Below are 14,485 nucleotides of genomic sequence, written 5' to 3' on the forward strand. Positions count from 1 at the left end.
CTGCGAGCCCCTTCTCCTCGCCGTGACTGGGGGGCCCAGGTGACTAAAGGGGTGAAATGGACAAGGCCCGAACCTGCATTTCCTGCGCAGGCCACGGCCCCTTGGAGTCAGTGTGGCTGGGGGGGGGCAGGATCCTAGGCAGAGGGCCCCAGCCGTGGGGAGTTTGGTGTGGGGGGTCTCTCCCCAGGCACTTCCCCACCCGGCTCAGCACGATCCCACGCGCCCCTTCTGGGGCCACAGGTTCAGTGCTGGGGACCCTCCTCCTGCTGCATCGTGCTGGAGAGAGGAGACGGGGGGCAGCCAGGAGCTGGGGGGCAGGTGCTGGGGGCAGTGAAGGGCTGTGGTGTGAGATCACAGAGGAAGCTGCAGCTGGTGGGGGTGGGGGCAGGGGAGCGATACTGGTCAGAGCGTCCGGCCTCAGGGGCTCGCTGCTGCTGCAGCAGTCGGCTCAGGCAGGCAGGGGCTGGTCACAGCCAGTGATGGTCGCCCCTGTCCCCAGGGCCGCCCAGAGGTGGGGGGCAAAAGGGGTAATTAGCCCCAGGCCCCGGGCCACACAGGGGCCCCCACGAGAGTATTTCAGGGCCCCTGGAGCGGGGTCCTTCACTCGCTCCGGGGGGCCCGGAAAACTCTTGCAGGGCCCAGGCCCTTGGAGCTTCTTCCGCTCCCAGTCTTCGCCGGCGGGTCGTCCTGCGCTCCGGGCGGAAGGACCCTGCTGGTGAATTACCGCGGCGGGACCCGCCAGTTCAGCCCGGTTTCGCGGTAATTCGGTGGCGGGGGGGGGCCCTTCCGTTCCGGGACCCGCCGCCGAAGTTCAGCTCGGTCTTCGGCAGTAATTCGGCGGCGGGGGGGGGCGGGGCCCTTCCGTTCCGGGACCCGCCGCCGAAGTGCCCCGAAGACCCCGGTGGGGCCCCGCGCCGAATTACCACCAAGACCCGGCTGCGCTTCGGCGGCGGGTCCCGCTCCGGCGGTAAATCGGCGGCAGGGGGCCCCCCCGCCGCGGGTCTTCGGGGCAGTTCGGCGGCGGGTCCCGGAACGGAAGGGCCCCCCTCTGCCGAAGACCCCGGGCCCCCGGAATCCTCTGGGCAGCCCTGCCCGTCCCGCCCTAATGCAGCCTGCAGCTGCCCTGATGCCAGGGTGAGGGGCACAGCCTGGCTACGGCTATTCTGGCCCCGGTCATTTCGCTTGGGGATGCAGGGCGGTATCATGGCAAATTGTCCCAGCGGAGCCGCACACCCCGTGCTCTCCCCTTCCCCACGGCTGGCTGCCCCCTAGGGGCACAGCTGGGAACTGCAGGCCCAGAGCAGGGATGGGGCTCACCCCAGCGCTCTGAGCTGTTTCCCTCTGGCTATAAGGGGTTTTCAGGCACTCACTGGGCCCGATCCCGGCCTGGGGTGGATCAGTGGGACTGATTCTGAGCGGCACCTGCTGAGGCTCTGACCCTGTTCACAGAGCTCAGATTTTTGACACTGCGCCCCTCACCCTGGTGTCAGGGCAGCTGATCCCCCTCAGGGCATGGAGGATGGGGGGTGTCCGGGGCTGGCTGGGAGCTCTCACGTGACAGGGCCAACATCTGCCAGAGCAGAGAGAGGAAATTCAGGACGGATCCTGTGACCGTTCCCCCACAAACCACACGGCTGCAGCCCAGCATCAGCTTCCTGTGTGATCTCAGCCCAGCCCCTCACCCCCTGCCTGCGCCTTCGCCAGCGCCTCTCACTCGGGCACAATGGAGGACGAGGAGGGCTACATGCCATTCAACCTGCGGCCCAAGCAGGGCGGCTCCGGTGGCCCATCCCCAGCTTGGAACCAAGGTAGTGATTTCATCCCCCCTCCTCCCACCCTACGGGTGCCAGGCCATGAATGTACCTGCCTCAGCCGGGACCCCAGAGACGGGCCAGGGGGCAGCAGGGTCTGGTCGTGTGGTTCTATCACAGGGTGGGGTAGTGCTGCAGATGGAGATAAAGAGCCTGGGGGAGCCCCCACGTGACAGAGCGAGAGTGGGGGCGAGACTGGGGAGCTTCCCCCTCTGGAAGCCAAAAAGGTGGGTCAAATGGGGGAAACTGAGGCACAGATCCGGAAAAAAAATCTTTCACAAGGCCACACCCACTACACCCCATTCCCCTCCCCCGGATGGAAATATAGTCCAGGCGTCCTGGCTCCCAGCCCCCGCCCGCCCCCGACCCCTAGACCCCACTGCCCTCCCAGGGTTGAGACTATAACATAGGAGTCCTAGCTCCCAGACACATCCTGCTCTAACCACTGAACCCCACTCCCTTCCCAGAGCCAGAGAGAGAGAACCCAGGCATCCTGGCCCCCAACCCCCACTGCTCTAACCCATTAACCCTCACTCCCTTCCAAGAGTTGGGGCTAGAACCCCGGAGTCCTGACCCCCAGCCCCTGCTGTTTTAACCCATTAACACTCACTTCCTTCCCACTAGGCCTCGTTTCCTGCCCATATCTGGTAATAGAAACCAGGGTTTCAGGTGGGGTTTGCAGAGGTTCCAGAACAGTGGTTCTTGCGATTCGTGGAGCAGAGCCCTGCTCTCAGAGCAATTGGTGCAGGCTCTCTGCAAACTCAGGCAGTGTTACTGTATCAGTAACACTTCGGGAGGGTCACATTTTCAATCTTTTCTCCCCAGCCATGGGGGCTGAAAACTGCCTTTCTCTTCTAAATGAAAGCTGAGATCCCAGTACAATCGCCTGACTCCTGGAGCTGGGACCTAAGGCCAGGATCTAGAGTGGCTGGGCCTTAATTCAGCCTGGCTCTGCTCGTGTTTCCTTACAGGCTCCCGTCAGTGTCCTGGCTGGCTTCAGGTCGCTCTAGGGGCTGGGAATCTCATCCTGGCAGTGACTGTGCTATTGCTGGCGGTTTGTGGTGAGTCACCAAAGGCTGTAGCTTTATCTGTCCGGGTGCGTCAGTCTGCAGCGTGGATGTGACACCGGGGCAGGGACGGCCAGTGACATTGAGAGGCTGCACATTTAAAATAGATGCTCAGTCACAATGAGCCTGTGGAACTCCCTGCCACAGGATCTCACTGGGGCCATGAGTTTAGCAGGGCTCAGTGAAAGATCAGGACACGTATAAGAGGAAAGAGACCCAGGCAGAGGGCCAGCAAGTACCAAGTGCTTTGGCAGGGGCTATAAACCCTCCTGCTTCAGGGCATCAATCAACCCCTAACTGAGGGGCAGGCAGGGTCTGACTTGGGGGACAAGTTCTCAGTGTCCACTAGGGGGCGTCGTGCTCCTTGCTCAGAGGTAGCTGGGTCTGTCCACCCTTGGAGCTGGGATCGCGGGTTCATAGAATCACAGACTATCAGGGTTGGAAGGGACCTCAGGAGGTATCTAGTCCACCGTCCTGCTCAAAGCAGGACCAATCCCCAGACAGATTTTTGCCCCAGATCTCTAAATGGCCCCCTCAAGGACTGAACTCACAACCCTGGGTTTAGCAGGCCTGGGGGCTGCTCTGGAGCTGCTCCCCACCAAGCCAGGCAGGACTCTGGGGAGCCTCCTCTCCCTCGGAGCAGCCTGTCTCCAGGGCAAGAAGCTCCCACGGCTTCACCTCCTGGGTCTGACCCTGGAGTATTCAGCATCCTCTGCCCCTCCGTGTGCTTCCCACAGCGAGTCCGCCCAGGCGGGGTCCTGGGGGGGCCACAGGGTCCTGCCCCCCCACTGCGCAGTCAGACGCGACTCTCAGCCAGCCAGGAACACAGAGGTTTAGTCGATGACAGGAACGGGGTCTAAAACAGAGCTCGTAGGTACCGCGAACGGGACCCTTCAGCCAGGTCCATTCTGGGGGGCAGTGAGCCAGAGCCCCACGTCTGCCCTCACTCCTCGTCCCCAGCCAGCTCCAGACTGAAACCCCCTCCAGCCCCTCCTCTCTGCTCAGCCCCTTTCCCGGGCCAGGAGGCCACCTGACCGCTTTGTTCTCCAACACCTTCAGTTGGCACCTTTGCAGAGGAGGGGCCCAGGCCATCAGTTGCCAGGAGACAGAGTGTCAGGCATTAGGTGCACTGGCCCTTTGCTCTGCAGCAATCACACACCCTGATCCACCACCTAGATACTAAGAACTGCCTAGAGGACACTGAGGCACCAACACCGTATTCAGAGAAAACATTAAGAACAGTCCCAGTTCCTCACACCGTGCTCAAACCCCTGAGCTGTGTGCCCGAGGGCTGATTCAGTCTGGCCAGCCCCACGCAGCCAGTTCTGGGGTGTTTTGTTGGTGCAAATGGGTGGAAACATGGGCTGGGTTGGCAAAGAAGCCCAAGGGATTTAGGCACCTAATTCCTAGTGATTTTCAATCCCGGACACTTTTGGGGCTGCTCCGAAGTCCATTGGAGTCAGTGGCGATGGGGCTGAACAGGGTCTGGGGCAGGCCCTGTGTCTCCGCAGGGCTCGGTGCTGGTGCTTTTACCAGCAACTCCCTCGTCACATTGACCCGTCACCTCACTCCCACTGACGCTGCTTTGCAGTTTCCCATTTGGTGTCTGAGAAGGGACAGACCCTGGCAGCCCCTGATTGCGAAGGAGCTTGGAGCAGAGATACAGTCACACCCCCTGGGAGCGACAGAGCCAGGAGCAGAGATACAGTGACACCCCCTGGGAGCGATGGAGCCGGGAGCAGAGGTACAGCGACACCCCCTGGGAGCGACAGAGCCAGGAGCAGAGATACAGCGACACCCCCTGGGAGCGACGGAGCCGGAAGCAGAGATACAGCGACACCCCCTGGGAGCGACGGAGCCAGGAGCAGAGATACAGTGACACCCCCTGGGAGCGACAGAGCCGGGAGCAGAGATACAGTGACACCCCCTGGGAGCGACAGAGCCGGGAGCAGAGGTACAGCGACACCCCCTGGGAGCGACGGAGCCGGGAGCAGAGGTACAGCGACACCCCCTGGGAGCGACGGAGCCGGGAGCAGAGATACAGCGACACCCCCTGGGAGCGACGGAGCCGGGAGCAGAGATACAGCGACACCCCCTGGGAGCGACGGAGCCGGGAGCAGAGGTACAGCGACACCTCCTGGGAGCGACGGAGCCAGGAGCAGAGGTACAGTGACACCCCCTGGGAGTGACAGAGCCAGGAGCAGAGATACAGTGACACCCCCTGGCAGCGACGGAGCCAGGAGCAGAGATACAGTGACACCCCCTGGGAGTGATGGAGCCGGGACTAGAGATACAGTGACACCCCCTGGGAGCGACGGAGCCGGGAGCAGAGATACAGTGACACCCCCTGGGAGCGACGGCGCCAGGAGCAGAGATACAGCGACACCCCCTGGGAGCGACGGAGCCGGGAGCAGAGACCCCAGCACAGCAGAATGCAGCGCCCGCCTGGAGCGTTTCCGATCCCAGCTGTGCCCCCCGGCCCCGCCCGGCCCAGCAGGTAACCCCAGCGCGTGTGTCTCTGAGCCGCCCTCCGCCCCAGGCCCGGCCAGTGGGAACCCAGCTGCCGTCCAGGGGCAGCTCTAGGTATTTTGCCGCCCCAAGCGCGGCAGGCAGGCTGCCTTCGGTGGCTTGCCTGTGGGAGGTCCCCGGTCCCGTGGATTTGGCGGCCCACCTGCAGGAGGTCCGCCGAAGCCGTGGGACCAGCAGACCCTCCGCAGGAAGCCGCCGAAGGCAACCTGCCTGCTGCCCTCGCGGCGACCGGCAGAGCGCCCCCCGTGGCTTGCCGCCCCAGGCACGCGGTTGGGGTGCTGGGGCCTGGAGCCGCCCCTGCTGCCGTCCCAGCCCCTGGGGATCCTGCAGGGCAGGGACACGCCGCCCCCTGCTGGCTGCACCGATCTGCCACCAGCCCCGCTCGGTGCCAGGCTACGAATGTACCTGCCTCAGCTGGGACCGGGCCTGGGGCAGCGACATCTAGTGGCTGTTCAGGGTAGTACCCAGCCATGAAGATTTGAATAACAATGTCATACAAAGCTGTTCAATTGTTGTTCAGTGTGTGTGTGTGTGGGGGGGGGTGTTTCACCTCTTATTAGTGAGATTGTCTTATGGTCCCACCCCCTCCCGTTCCCTGTCATCTGGGCCCCATGTCCCCTCCCAGTCCCCATCGCCCCTGGGTCCCAGCCTCCCGTCCTGTTCCTAGCTTAACACCACCCCTTCCCCCCAGTTCCTCCATGACCCTTCTAGGCCTTTCTGGCCATGTAAAGGGGCCTTAAAGTGCGTCCATAGGCCCCTGAGACTCTCCCCTGTCCTGGGGGGGGGCTCTCCGGCTGGTGTGGAGCTGGGGTAAGGACCCTCCCCCATTCCATTCCCAACCCCCAAAATGGGGGGCAGATTGGTAGTGTGGCTACTCAGAGTGCTGTGCGCTATGGGTGTTCTCTGCTCCCCAGGGCCCATGTGGGAGCACTGGATAAGGCAGAGCAGCCCCGAGGCTGCTGTAACTGATGCCAGGAGCCAGGCAGGGCCTGATCCAGCCCCAGATTTCTGGGAGCACAAAGGGGTCTCAAACCCATTTGAACCCCGTTCCTGCCCCAGTGGCAGGCTGGGAGTAGCCGGGAATGAGGCCCAGAGCGCTCAGAGCATTAATGACGCCTGTCTCTCTGCAGGGGGCTCCGGGTGCAAACTCTGCCCCACGGACTGGCAGCTGCGCGGGGACAAGTGCTACTGGGTCTCCAGAAGAGGTAAAACGTGGAGCGAGAGCCGCGCCGACTGCTCAGCGAGGGGCTCCCAGCTGCTGGTGATCCAGGACCCCACGGAGCTGGTAAAGGGGCTGGGCCCTGGGTGCAGAGTCCAAGGGCCCATAGGCTACATGGTAGGGGTGGGATTTTCAAAGCTGCCTAGGGGATTTGGACACCCTGTTCCCATTAATTATTGATAATGGGGTGTCCAACCCCCCTAGGCAGCTTTGACAATCCCAACCTAAATCACTATCCCCAGGATTAGGGGCACACAAAGGCGGCTTAAAGCCACCAGTACCTCCCCCTTCTGGGGTGTGCCCGACACAGCTCAGCTGGAGAGAGGGGTTGGGGGTGTGTGAGGACGGGTGGCTACAGAGAGACAGGGGCTGGATGGGGATAGATGGATGGATAGAGGGGTGTCTATCGGGGATAGTTGGATGGATGTCTATGGGGATAGATGTATGGGGCTGGATACTGGGTGTGTATAGGGCTAGATGAACAGACCTACAGATGTTCTGGTCCTGAAGTTGTTGACAACCTGGATTCACAAGACAAGAGTCCAACAGCACATCTGGTCACCAGCTGCCTGTCCCACACTCCCTGCAGGAGTTCATAAAGGACCTGACAAAACATTCACATCTGTTCTGGATCGGACTGTCTGTCCCCTCCCTGGAGAAGGCCTGGACCTGGCTGGACGGCTCCCGGCTGGATCAGACCCAGTGAGTGATTCCTTGAGTCAAACCCTTTCCCTCCCCTCCGTGGGCAGAGGGGGCCAGGGCCAGGGCTGGGGGAGGTTTGGGGGGAAGGTCGGGAGCTCGGGGGGAGCCGTGTTCAGTGTCAGACAATGCTGAGACCCCAGGAGGGGGGCTGGGGAGCCCGGCTGAGAGGGGGGCTGGGTGGGAGCAGACAGGGCCATGGGGCAGGGAGAGAGTTGCCCATCCCCCAGCACAGAGATGGTGGCTGGAGCCCTGGGGGTGGGGGAGGTCACTCAGAGTCGGGGTGTGGAGGCAGAAGAGCAAAGGGGCCAGGCCAGAGCCCTGGGGACCCCCCAGACAATGGGGCAGGGGGGAGGGGGAGACACAGAGCAGCCAGAGGCAGGAGGGGACCAGGAGGGGGCAGCGTCGGCCCAGCCCGGTGGGGAGGAGACGCGGAGCAGGGGAGGGAGCTGGACAGGGTCTAGCCCGGCAGGGAGGAGGAGGCTGGAGCAGGTCCCTGGGCTCTGGGCAGGGAGAGGCCGTTCAAGACCCTGGCCAGGGCCTGACAGTGGGGAGAGGGGGCAGCCCCCAGGGCAGAGCTGGAGGAGACGACGACTGCGGATCCCGTTGGAACAGGGAAGAGCTGCTACCGACTGTGTGTGACGGACCCACCCGCGCTGACAGGGCCCCTCTCCTTCGTCCCACAGGTTTCTGGTGTCAGACCCGGTTGAGAACAGCTGTGGGGCGGTGTGGGGGAAATGGATTCATTCTGATGCCTGCAGCTCTGTACTTCACTGGATTTGCCGGAGAGACGCCGTCCCGCTCTGAATGGGGCATCCAGGGCCTTTCATCAATAAAACCATCATGAATGATCCTTAACACTTCATGTGGTGCCAGTCACGTGAGGATCTCAAAGCACATCAGTGCTCAGTGCCTGGCTTCAGTACCGGGCAAACTGGTTGGAACTACAGAAAAGAACAAAATGGTCAGACACGTAGAGGAACATAATTTGTTGGGGAAGAGTCAACATGGATTTTGTAGCGGGAAATCACGCCTCACCAATCTACTAGAATTCTTTGAGGGGGGCAGCGAGCATGTGGACAAGGGGGATCCAGTGGATATAGTGTATTTAGATTTTCAGAAAGCCTCTGACGAGGTCTCTCACCAAGGGCTCTTAAGCAAAGGAAGCCGTCATGGGATAAGAGGGAAGGTTCTCTCATGGATCAGTAACTGGGTAAAAGACAGGAACCAAAGGGTAGGAATAAATGATCAGTTTTCAGAATGCAGGGAGGTAAATAGTGTTTCCTCTACACCCACCTCGGCCGCCTTTGGCTCCGGCCTGTCGGTTGCTGGCCCATGTGTGCCCAGGAAATCCCAGCCTGCAGCGGGGTTGGCCATGCGAGGGGGACGGCGGGAGCTCCCCCAGGGGCTGGGTCAGGGGGACACGGGGAGCTGATGACTCGGCCACGCAGACTGTTCAGGTAGATCCTCAAGACCCCCAGCCTGGTGGTGCAGCTGCATCCGTTTCCAGCTGCCTGATCGACCCCTCACCCTCCGATCAGACCCGGCTCTGCCATTCCTGGGGGCGGCCTGAGATCCCTCCTAAAGAGCATCGGTGTCCAGGGGGGTTAGGAGCCTACCTGGGGGGACAATATGGCTGAGACCCAAGGGGATCGAGGGCAATTGTCAGGTGTCCGGTGTCAATGCAAATTGTCACACCGGAGCCGCACACCCCGTGCTCTCCCCTTCCCCAGGACTGGCTGCCCCCTAGGGGCACAGCTGGGAACTGCAGGCCCAGAGTGGGGATCGGGCTCACCCCAGCGCTCTGAGCTGTTTCCCTCTGGCTATAAGGGGTTTTCAGGCACTCGCTGGGCCCGATCCCGGCCTGGGGTCGAGCCCTGTGGAAATCGACTCGCTCTCGCACATGCTGGGCCCGATCCCGGGCTGGGGTCGATCAGTGGGACTGATTCTGAGCGGCACCTGCTGAGGCTCTGACACTGTTCACAGAGCTCAGATTTTTGACACTGCGCCCCTCACCCTGGTGTCAGGGCAGCTGAGCCCCCTCAGGGTGTGGAGGACGGGGGCTGTCCGGGGCTGGCTGGGAACTTTTGCGACAGAGCCAACATCTGCCAGAGCAGAGAGAGGAAATTCAGGACGGATCTTCTGACCGTCGCCCCATCAACCACAAGGCTGCAGCCCAGCATCTCAGCTTCCTGTGTGATCTCAGCCCAGCCACTCACCCCCTGCCCGCGCCTTCCCTGCATCCTCTCACTCGGGCACGATGGAGGACGAGGAAGGATACACGATATTGAACCTGCGGCCCAAGTGGGGCTGCTCGGGCGGCCTGTCCTCACACGGGAACCCAGGTAACGATTTCAGCCCCCTCCTCCCACCTATAGGCTCCATGTCCTGGCAGCAGGGGCAGAGCCGGGGCTGGGACCCCAGAGACGGGCCAGGGGGCGGCAGGGTCTGGCCATGTGGTTATATCACAGGGTGGGGTAGCGCCGCGGACAGAGGTAAAGAGCCTGGGGGAGCCCCCAAGAGACAGAGCGAGAGTGGGGGTGACACTGGGGAGCTTTCCCCTCTGGAAGCCAAAAAGGTGAGTGAATGGGGGAAACTGAGGCACAGATCAGGGAAAAAATCTTTCACAAGGACACACCCACTGCACCCCATTCCCCTCCCCGAGCTGGCAATAGAGCCCAGGTGTCCTGGCTCCCTGCACACCCTGCTCTGACCCACCAGACCCCCACTGCCCTCCCAGGGTTGAGACTATAACATAGGAGTCCAAGCTTCCAGACACATCCTGCTCTAACCACTGAACCGCACTCCCCTCCCAGAGCAAGGGATAGAACCCAGGCATCCTGGTCCCCAGCCCTACTGCTCCAACCTGCTAGACCTCGTTTCCTGCCCATATCTGGTAATAGAAACCGGGGTTTCAGGTGGGGTTTGCAGAGCTTCCAGAACTGAGGTTCTTGCGATTCGTGGAGCAGAGCCCTGCTCTCAGAGCAATTGGTGCAGGCTCTCCGCAAACTTGGACAATGTTGCTGTATCAGTAACACTTGGGAGGGGGGTCACATTTTCAATATTTTCTCCCCCTCCAGGAAAGCTGAAAACTGCGTTTCTCTTTTAAATGAAAGCTGAGATCCCAGTACAATCACCTGACTCCTGGAGCTGGGAACTAAGGCCAGGATCTAGAGTGGCTGGGCCTTAATTCAGCCCGGCTCTGCTTGTGTTTCATTACAGGCTCCCGTCAGTGTCCTGGCTGGCTTCAGGTCGCTCTAGGGGCTGGGAATCTCATCCTGGCAGTGGCTGTGCTATTGCTGGCGGTTTGTGGTGAGTCACCAAAGGCTGTAGCTTTATCTGTCCGGGTGTGTCAGTCTGTGGCATGGATGAGACACTGAGGGAGGGACATTGAGAGGAAGCACATTGAAAACGGATGCTTAGTCACAATGAGGCTGTGGAACTCACTGCCACAGGATCTCACGGGGGCCATGAGCTTAGCAGGGCTCAGTGAAGGATCAGGACACGTATAAGAGGAACAAGACCAGGCAGAGGGCCAGGAAGTACCAAGTGCTTTGGCAGCGGCTATAAACCCTCCTGCTTCAGGGCATCAATCAACCCCTAACTGAGTGGCAGGAAGGGTCTGACTTGGGGGACAGGTTCTGAGTGTCCACTAGGGGGCGTTGTGCTCCTTGCTCAGAGGTAGCTGGGTCTGTCCACCCTTGGAGGTGGGAGAGCGGGTTAGATGGGCCCCAGGTCTGACTCAGTCTGGCCAGCCCCATGCAGCCAGTTTTGGGGGATGTTTTGAGGATGAGAATGGGTGGAAAGAGGGGCTGGGTTTGCAGAGAAGCTCAAGGGATTTAGGCACCTAATTCCCAGTGATTTTCAATCCCAGACACTTTTTCAGACTGTGTCCCTTTGGGGCTGCTCCGAAGCTCATTGGAGTCAGTGGCGATGGGGCAGAACAGGCTCTGGGGCAGGCCCCGTGTCTCCGCATGGCTCGGTGCTGGTGCTTTTACCGGCAAGTCGCACAACATTGACCGGGCGCCTCACTCCCACCGATGCTGCTTTGCAGTTTCCCACTTGGTGTCCGAGAAGGGACAGATCCCGGCAGCCCCTGGGAGCGACGGAGCCAGGAGCAGAGATATAGCGACACCCCGTGGGAGCGACGGAGCCGGGAGCAGAGACCCCAGCACAGCAGAATGCAGCACCTGCCTAGAGCGTTTCCGATCCCAGCTGTGCCCCCCGGCCCCGCCCGGCTCAGCAGGTAACCCCAGCGCGTGTGTCTCTGAGCTGCCCTCCGCCCCGGGCACGGCCAGTGGGAACCCAGCTGCCGTCCCAGCCCCTGGGGATCCTGCAGGGCAGGGACACGCCGCCCCCTGCTGGCTGCACCGATCTGCCACCAGCCCCGCTCGGTGCCAGGCTACGAATGTACCTGCCTCAGCTGGGACCGGGCCTGGGGCAGCGACATCTAGTGGCTGTTCGGGGTAGTACCCAGCCATGAAGATGTTCATAACAATGTCACACAAAGCTTCTAATTTTGTTCAGTGAGCGTGTGCGAGGGTTTCACCTCTTATTAGTGAGATTGTCTTATGGTCCCACCCCCTCCCGTTCCCTGGCATCTGGGCCCCATGTCCCCTCCCAGTCCCCATCGCCCCTGGGTCCCAGCCTCCCCTCCTGTTCCCAGCTTAACACCACCCCTCCCCCCCAGTACCTCCAAGACCCTTCTAGGCCATTCTGGCAACGTAAAGGGGCCTTAAAGTGGGTCCATAGGCCCCTGAGAATCTCCCCTGTCCCGGGGGGGGGCATCTCCAGCTGGTGTGGAGCTGGGGTAAGGGCCCTCCCCCACCCTGTTCCCAACCCCCCAAATGGGGGGGCAGATTGGTGTGTGTGGCTAGAGTGCAGTGCACTATGGGTGTTCTCTGCTCCCCAGGGCCCATGTGGGAGCACTGGATAAGGCAGAGCAGCCCCAAGGCTGCTCTAACTGACGCCAGGAGCCAGGCAGAGCCTGGCCCAGCCCCAGATTTCAGGGAGCACAAAGGGGACTCAAACCCATTTGAACCCCGTTCCTGCCCCAGTCGCAGGCTGGGAGTAGCCGGGAACGAGGCCCAGAGGGCTCCGAGCATTAATGACGCCCGTCTCTCTGCAGGGGGCTCCGGGTGCAAACTCTGCCCCACGGACTGGCGGCTGCGCCGGGACAAGTGCTACTGGGTCTCCAGAGGACGTAAAACGTGGAGCGAGAGCCGCGCCGACTGCTCAGCGAGGGGCTCCCAGCTGCTGGTGATCCGGGACCCTGAGGAGCTGGTAAAGGGGCTGGGCCCTGGGTGCAGAGTCTAAGGGCTCATGGTAGGGCTGGGATTTCCAAAGCTGCCTAGGGGATTTAGACACCATCTTCCCATTAATTATTAGTAATGGGGTGTCTAATACCCCCCCCCCAGGCAGCTTTGACAATCCCAGCCTAACTCACTAGCCCCAGGATTAGGGGCACACAAAGGAGGCTTAAAGCCACCAGTACCTTCCCCCCTCCTGGGGTGTGCCCAGCTCAGCTCAGCTGGAGAGAGGGGCTGGGTGTGTGTGAGGACGGGGGCTACAGAGAGACAGGGGATGGATGGATAGAGGGGTGTCTATGGGATAGATATACTGATCAATCTCCTAGAGCTGGAAGGGACCTCAAAGGGTCATCGAATCCAGCCCCCTGCCTTCACTAGCAGGACCAATTTTTTTTTGCCCCAGATCCCTAAGTGGCCCCCTCAAGGGCTGAACTCGCAACCCTGGGTTTAGCAGGGCAATGCTCAAACCACTGAGCTAGACAGATGAGTGTGTATCGGGATAGATGTATGGGGCTGGATACTGGGTGTGTATAGGGATAGATGGACAGACAGACGTTCTGGTCCTGAAATTGTTGACAACCCGGATTTGGAAGAAAAGAGCCCGACCGCACGTCTGGTCACAGCTGCCTGTCCCACACTCCCTGCAGGAGTTCCTAAAGGCCCTGACACAAGATTCAAATCAGTTCTGGGTTGGACTGTCCATCTCCTCCCCGGAGAAGGCCTGGACCTGGCTGGACGGCTCCCGGCTGAATCAGACCCAGTGAGTGATTCCTTGAGTCAAACCCTTTCCCTCCCCTCCGTGGGCAGAGGGGGCCAGGGCCAGGGCTGGGGAAGGTCGGGAGCTCAGGGGGAGCAGTGTTCAGTGTCAGATGATGCTGAGACCCCTGGGAGGGGGCTGGGGAGCCTGGATGAGTGGGGGGCTGGATGGGAGCAGCAGGGGCGGCTCTAGGAATCCGGCCGCCCCAAGCAGGACGGCATGCCGCAGGGACCGTGCTGCCGGTCCCCGGTCCCGCGGCTCTGGGGGACCTCTTGCAGACGTGCCTGCGGAGGGTCCACTGGTCCCGCGGCTCTGGGGGACCTCCCGGAGGCATGACTGTGGAAGGTCCACCGGAGCCGCCTGCCGCCCTGCCGGCAAAATGCCGTCCCAAGCACGCGCTTGGCGCGCTGGGGTCTGGAGCCGGCCCTGGGGAGCAGACAGGGCCATGGGGCAGGGAGAGATTTGCCCATCCCCCAGCACAGAGATGGTGGCTGGAGCCCTGGGGGCAGGGGAGGTCACCCAGAGTCGGGGTGTGGAAGGAGAAGAGCAAAGGGGCCAGGCCAGAGCCCTGGGGACCCCCAGACAATGGGGCAGGGGGGAGGGGGAGACACAGAGCAGCCAGAGGCAGGAGGGGACCAGGAGGGGGCAGCGTCAGCCCAGCCCGGTGGGGAGGAGACGCGGAGCAGGGGAGGGAGCTGGACAGGGTCTAGCCCGGCAGGGAGGAGGAGGCTGGAGCAGGTCCCTGGGCTCTGGGCAGGGAGAGGCCGTTCGAGACCCTGGCCAGGGCCTGCCAGTGGGGAGAGGGGGCAGCCCCCAGGGCAGAGCTGGAGGAGACAACGGCTGCGGATCCCGTTAGAACTTTGAACAGGGAACAGACTGAGTGTGATGGACCCAGACGTGCTGCCAGGGCCCCTCTCCTTTGTCCCGCAGGTTCCCGGTGTCAGGCTGGGATGACTGGAACCGCTGTGGGAAGCTGTGGGGGAATTGGATTCAATCTGACACCTGCAGCTCTGTACGTCAGTGGATTTGCCAGAGAGACGCCGTCCCGCTCTGAGCAGGGCATCCGTTAGTAATGGCAAGGAGCCTTTCTTCAA

The 14,485-nt window shown here is 61.7% G+C and overlaps 2 protein-coding genes across 5 annotated transcripts; both read left to right on the top strand.

Annotated features, from left to right (window-relative positions):
• Window positions 1–1,682: 1,682 nt before the first annotated feature.
• LOC120394232 (killer cell lectin-like receptor subfamily F member 2) lies at window positions 1,683–8,667 on the top strand. 4 transcript variants are annotated; one of them, XM_039518460.1, is made up of 6 exons: window positions 1,683–1,808; window positions 2,783–2,872; window positions 4,470–5,375; window positions 6,538–6,612; window positions 7,216–7,328; window positions 8,012–8,667. In XM_039518460.1, the coding sequence occupies exons 1-6, from the start codon at window positions 1,724–1,726 to the stop codon at window positions 8,033–8,035; spliced, it is 1,293 nt and encodes a 430-aa protein (XP_039374394.1). In that variant the 5' UTR covers window positions 1,683–1,723; the 3' UTR covers window positions 8,036–8,667. The 4 variants fall into 4 exon arrangements, with proteins under 4 accessions (XP_039374394.1, XP_039374391.1, XP_039374395.1 ...); XM_039518457.1 differs by having other exon boundaries at window positions 6,538–6,692; window positions 8,012–8,183; XM_039518461.1 differs by lacking the exon at window positions 4,470–5,375 and having other exon boundaries at window positions 6,538–6,692; window positions 8,012–8,183.
• Window positions 8,668–9,411: 744 nt separating this feature from the next.
• On the top strand, window positions 9,412–14,485 carry LOC120394233 (killer cell lectin-like receptor subfamily F member 1). Its single transcript, XM_039518462.1, has 6 exons — window positions 9,412–9,670; window positions 10,548–10,637; window positions 11,380–11,571; window positions 12,454–12,608; window positions 13,282–13,394; window positions 14,322–14,485. The coding sequence occupies exons 1-6, from the start codon at window positions 9,586–9,588 to the stop codon at window positions 14,443–14,445; spliced, it is 759 nt and encodes a 252-aa protein (XP_039374396.1). The 5' UTR covers window positions 9,412–9,585; the 3' UTR covers window positions 14,446–14,485.

The sequence above is a fragment of the Mauremys reevesii genome, unplaced genomic scaffold, assembly GCF_016161935.1.
Source record: "Mauremys reevesii isolate NIE-2019 unplaced genomic scaffold, ASM1616193v1 Contig43, whole genome shotgun sequence".
Lineage (NCBI taxonomy): Eukaryota > Metazoa > Chordata > Testudines > Geoemydidae > Mauremys > Mauremys reevesii.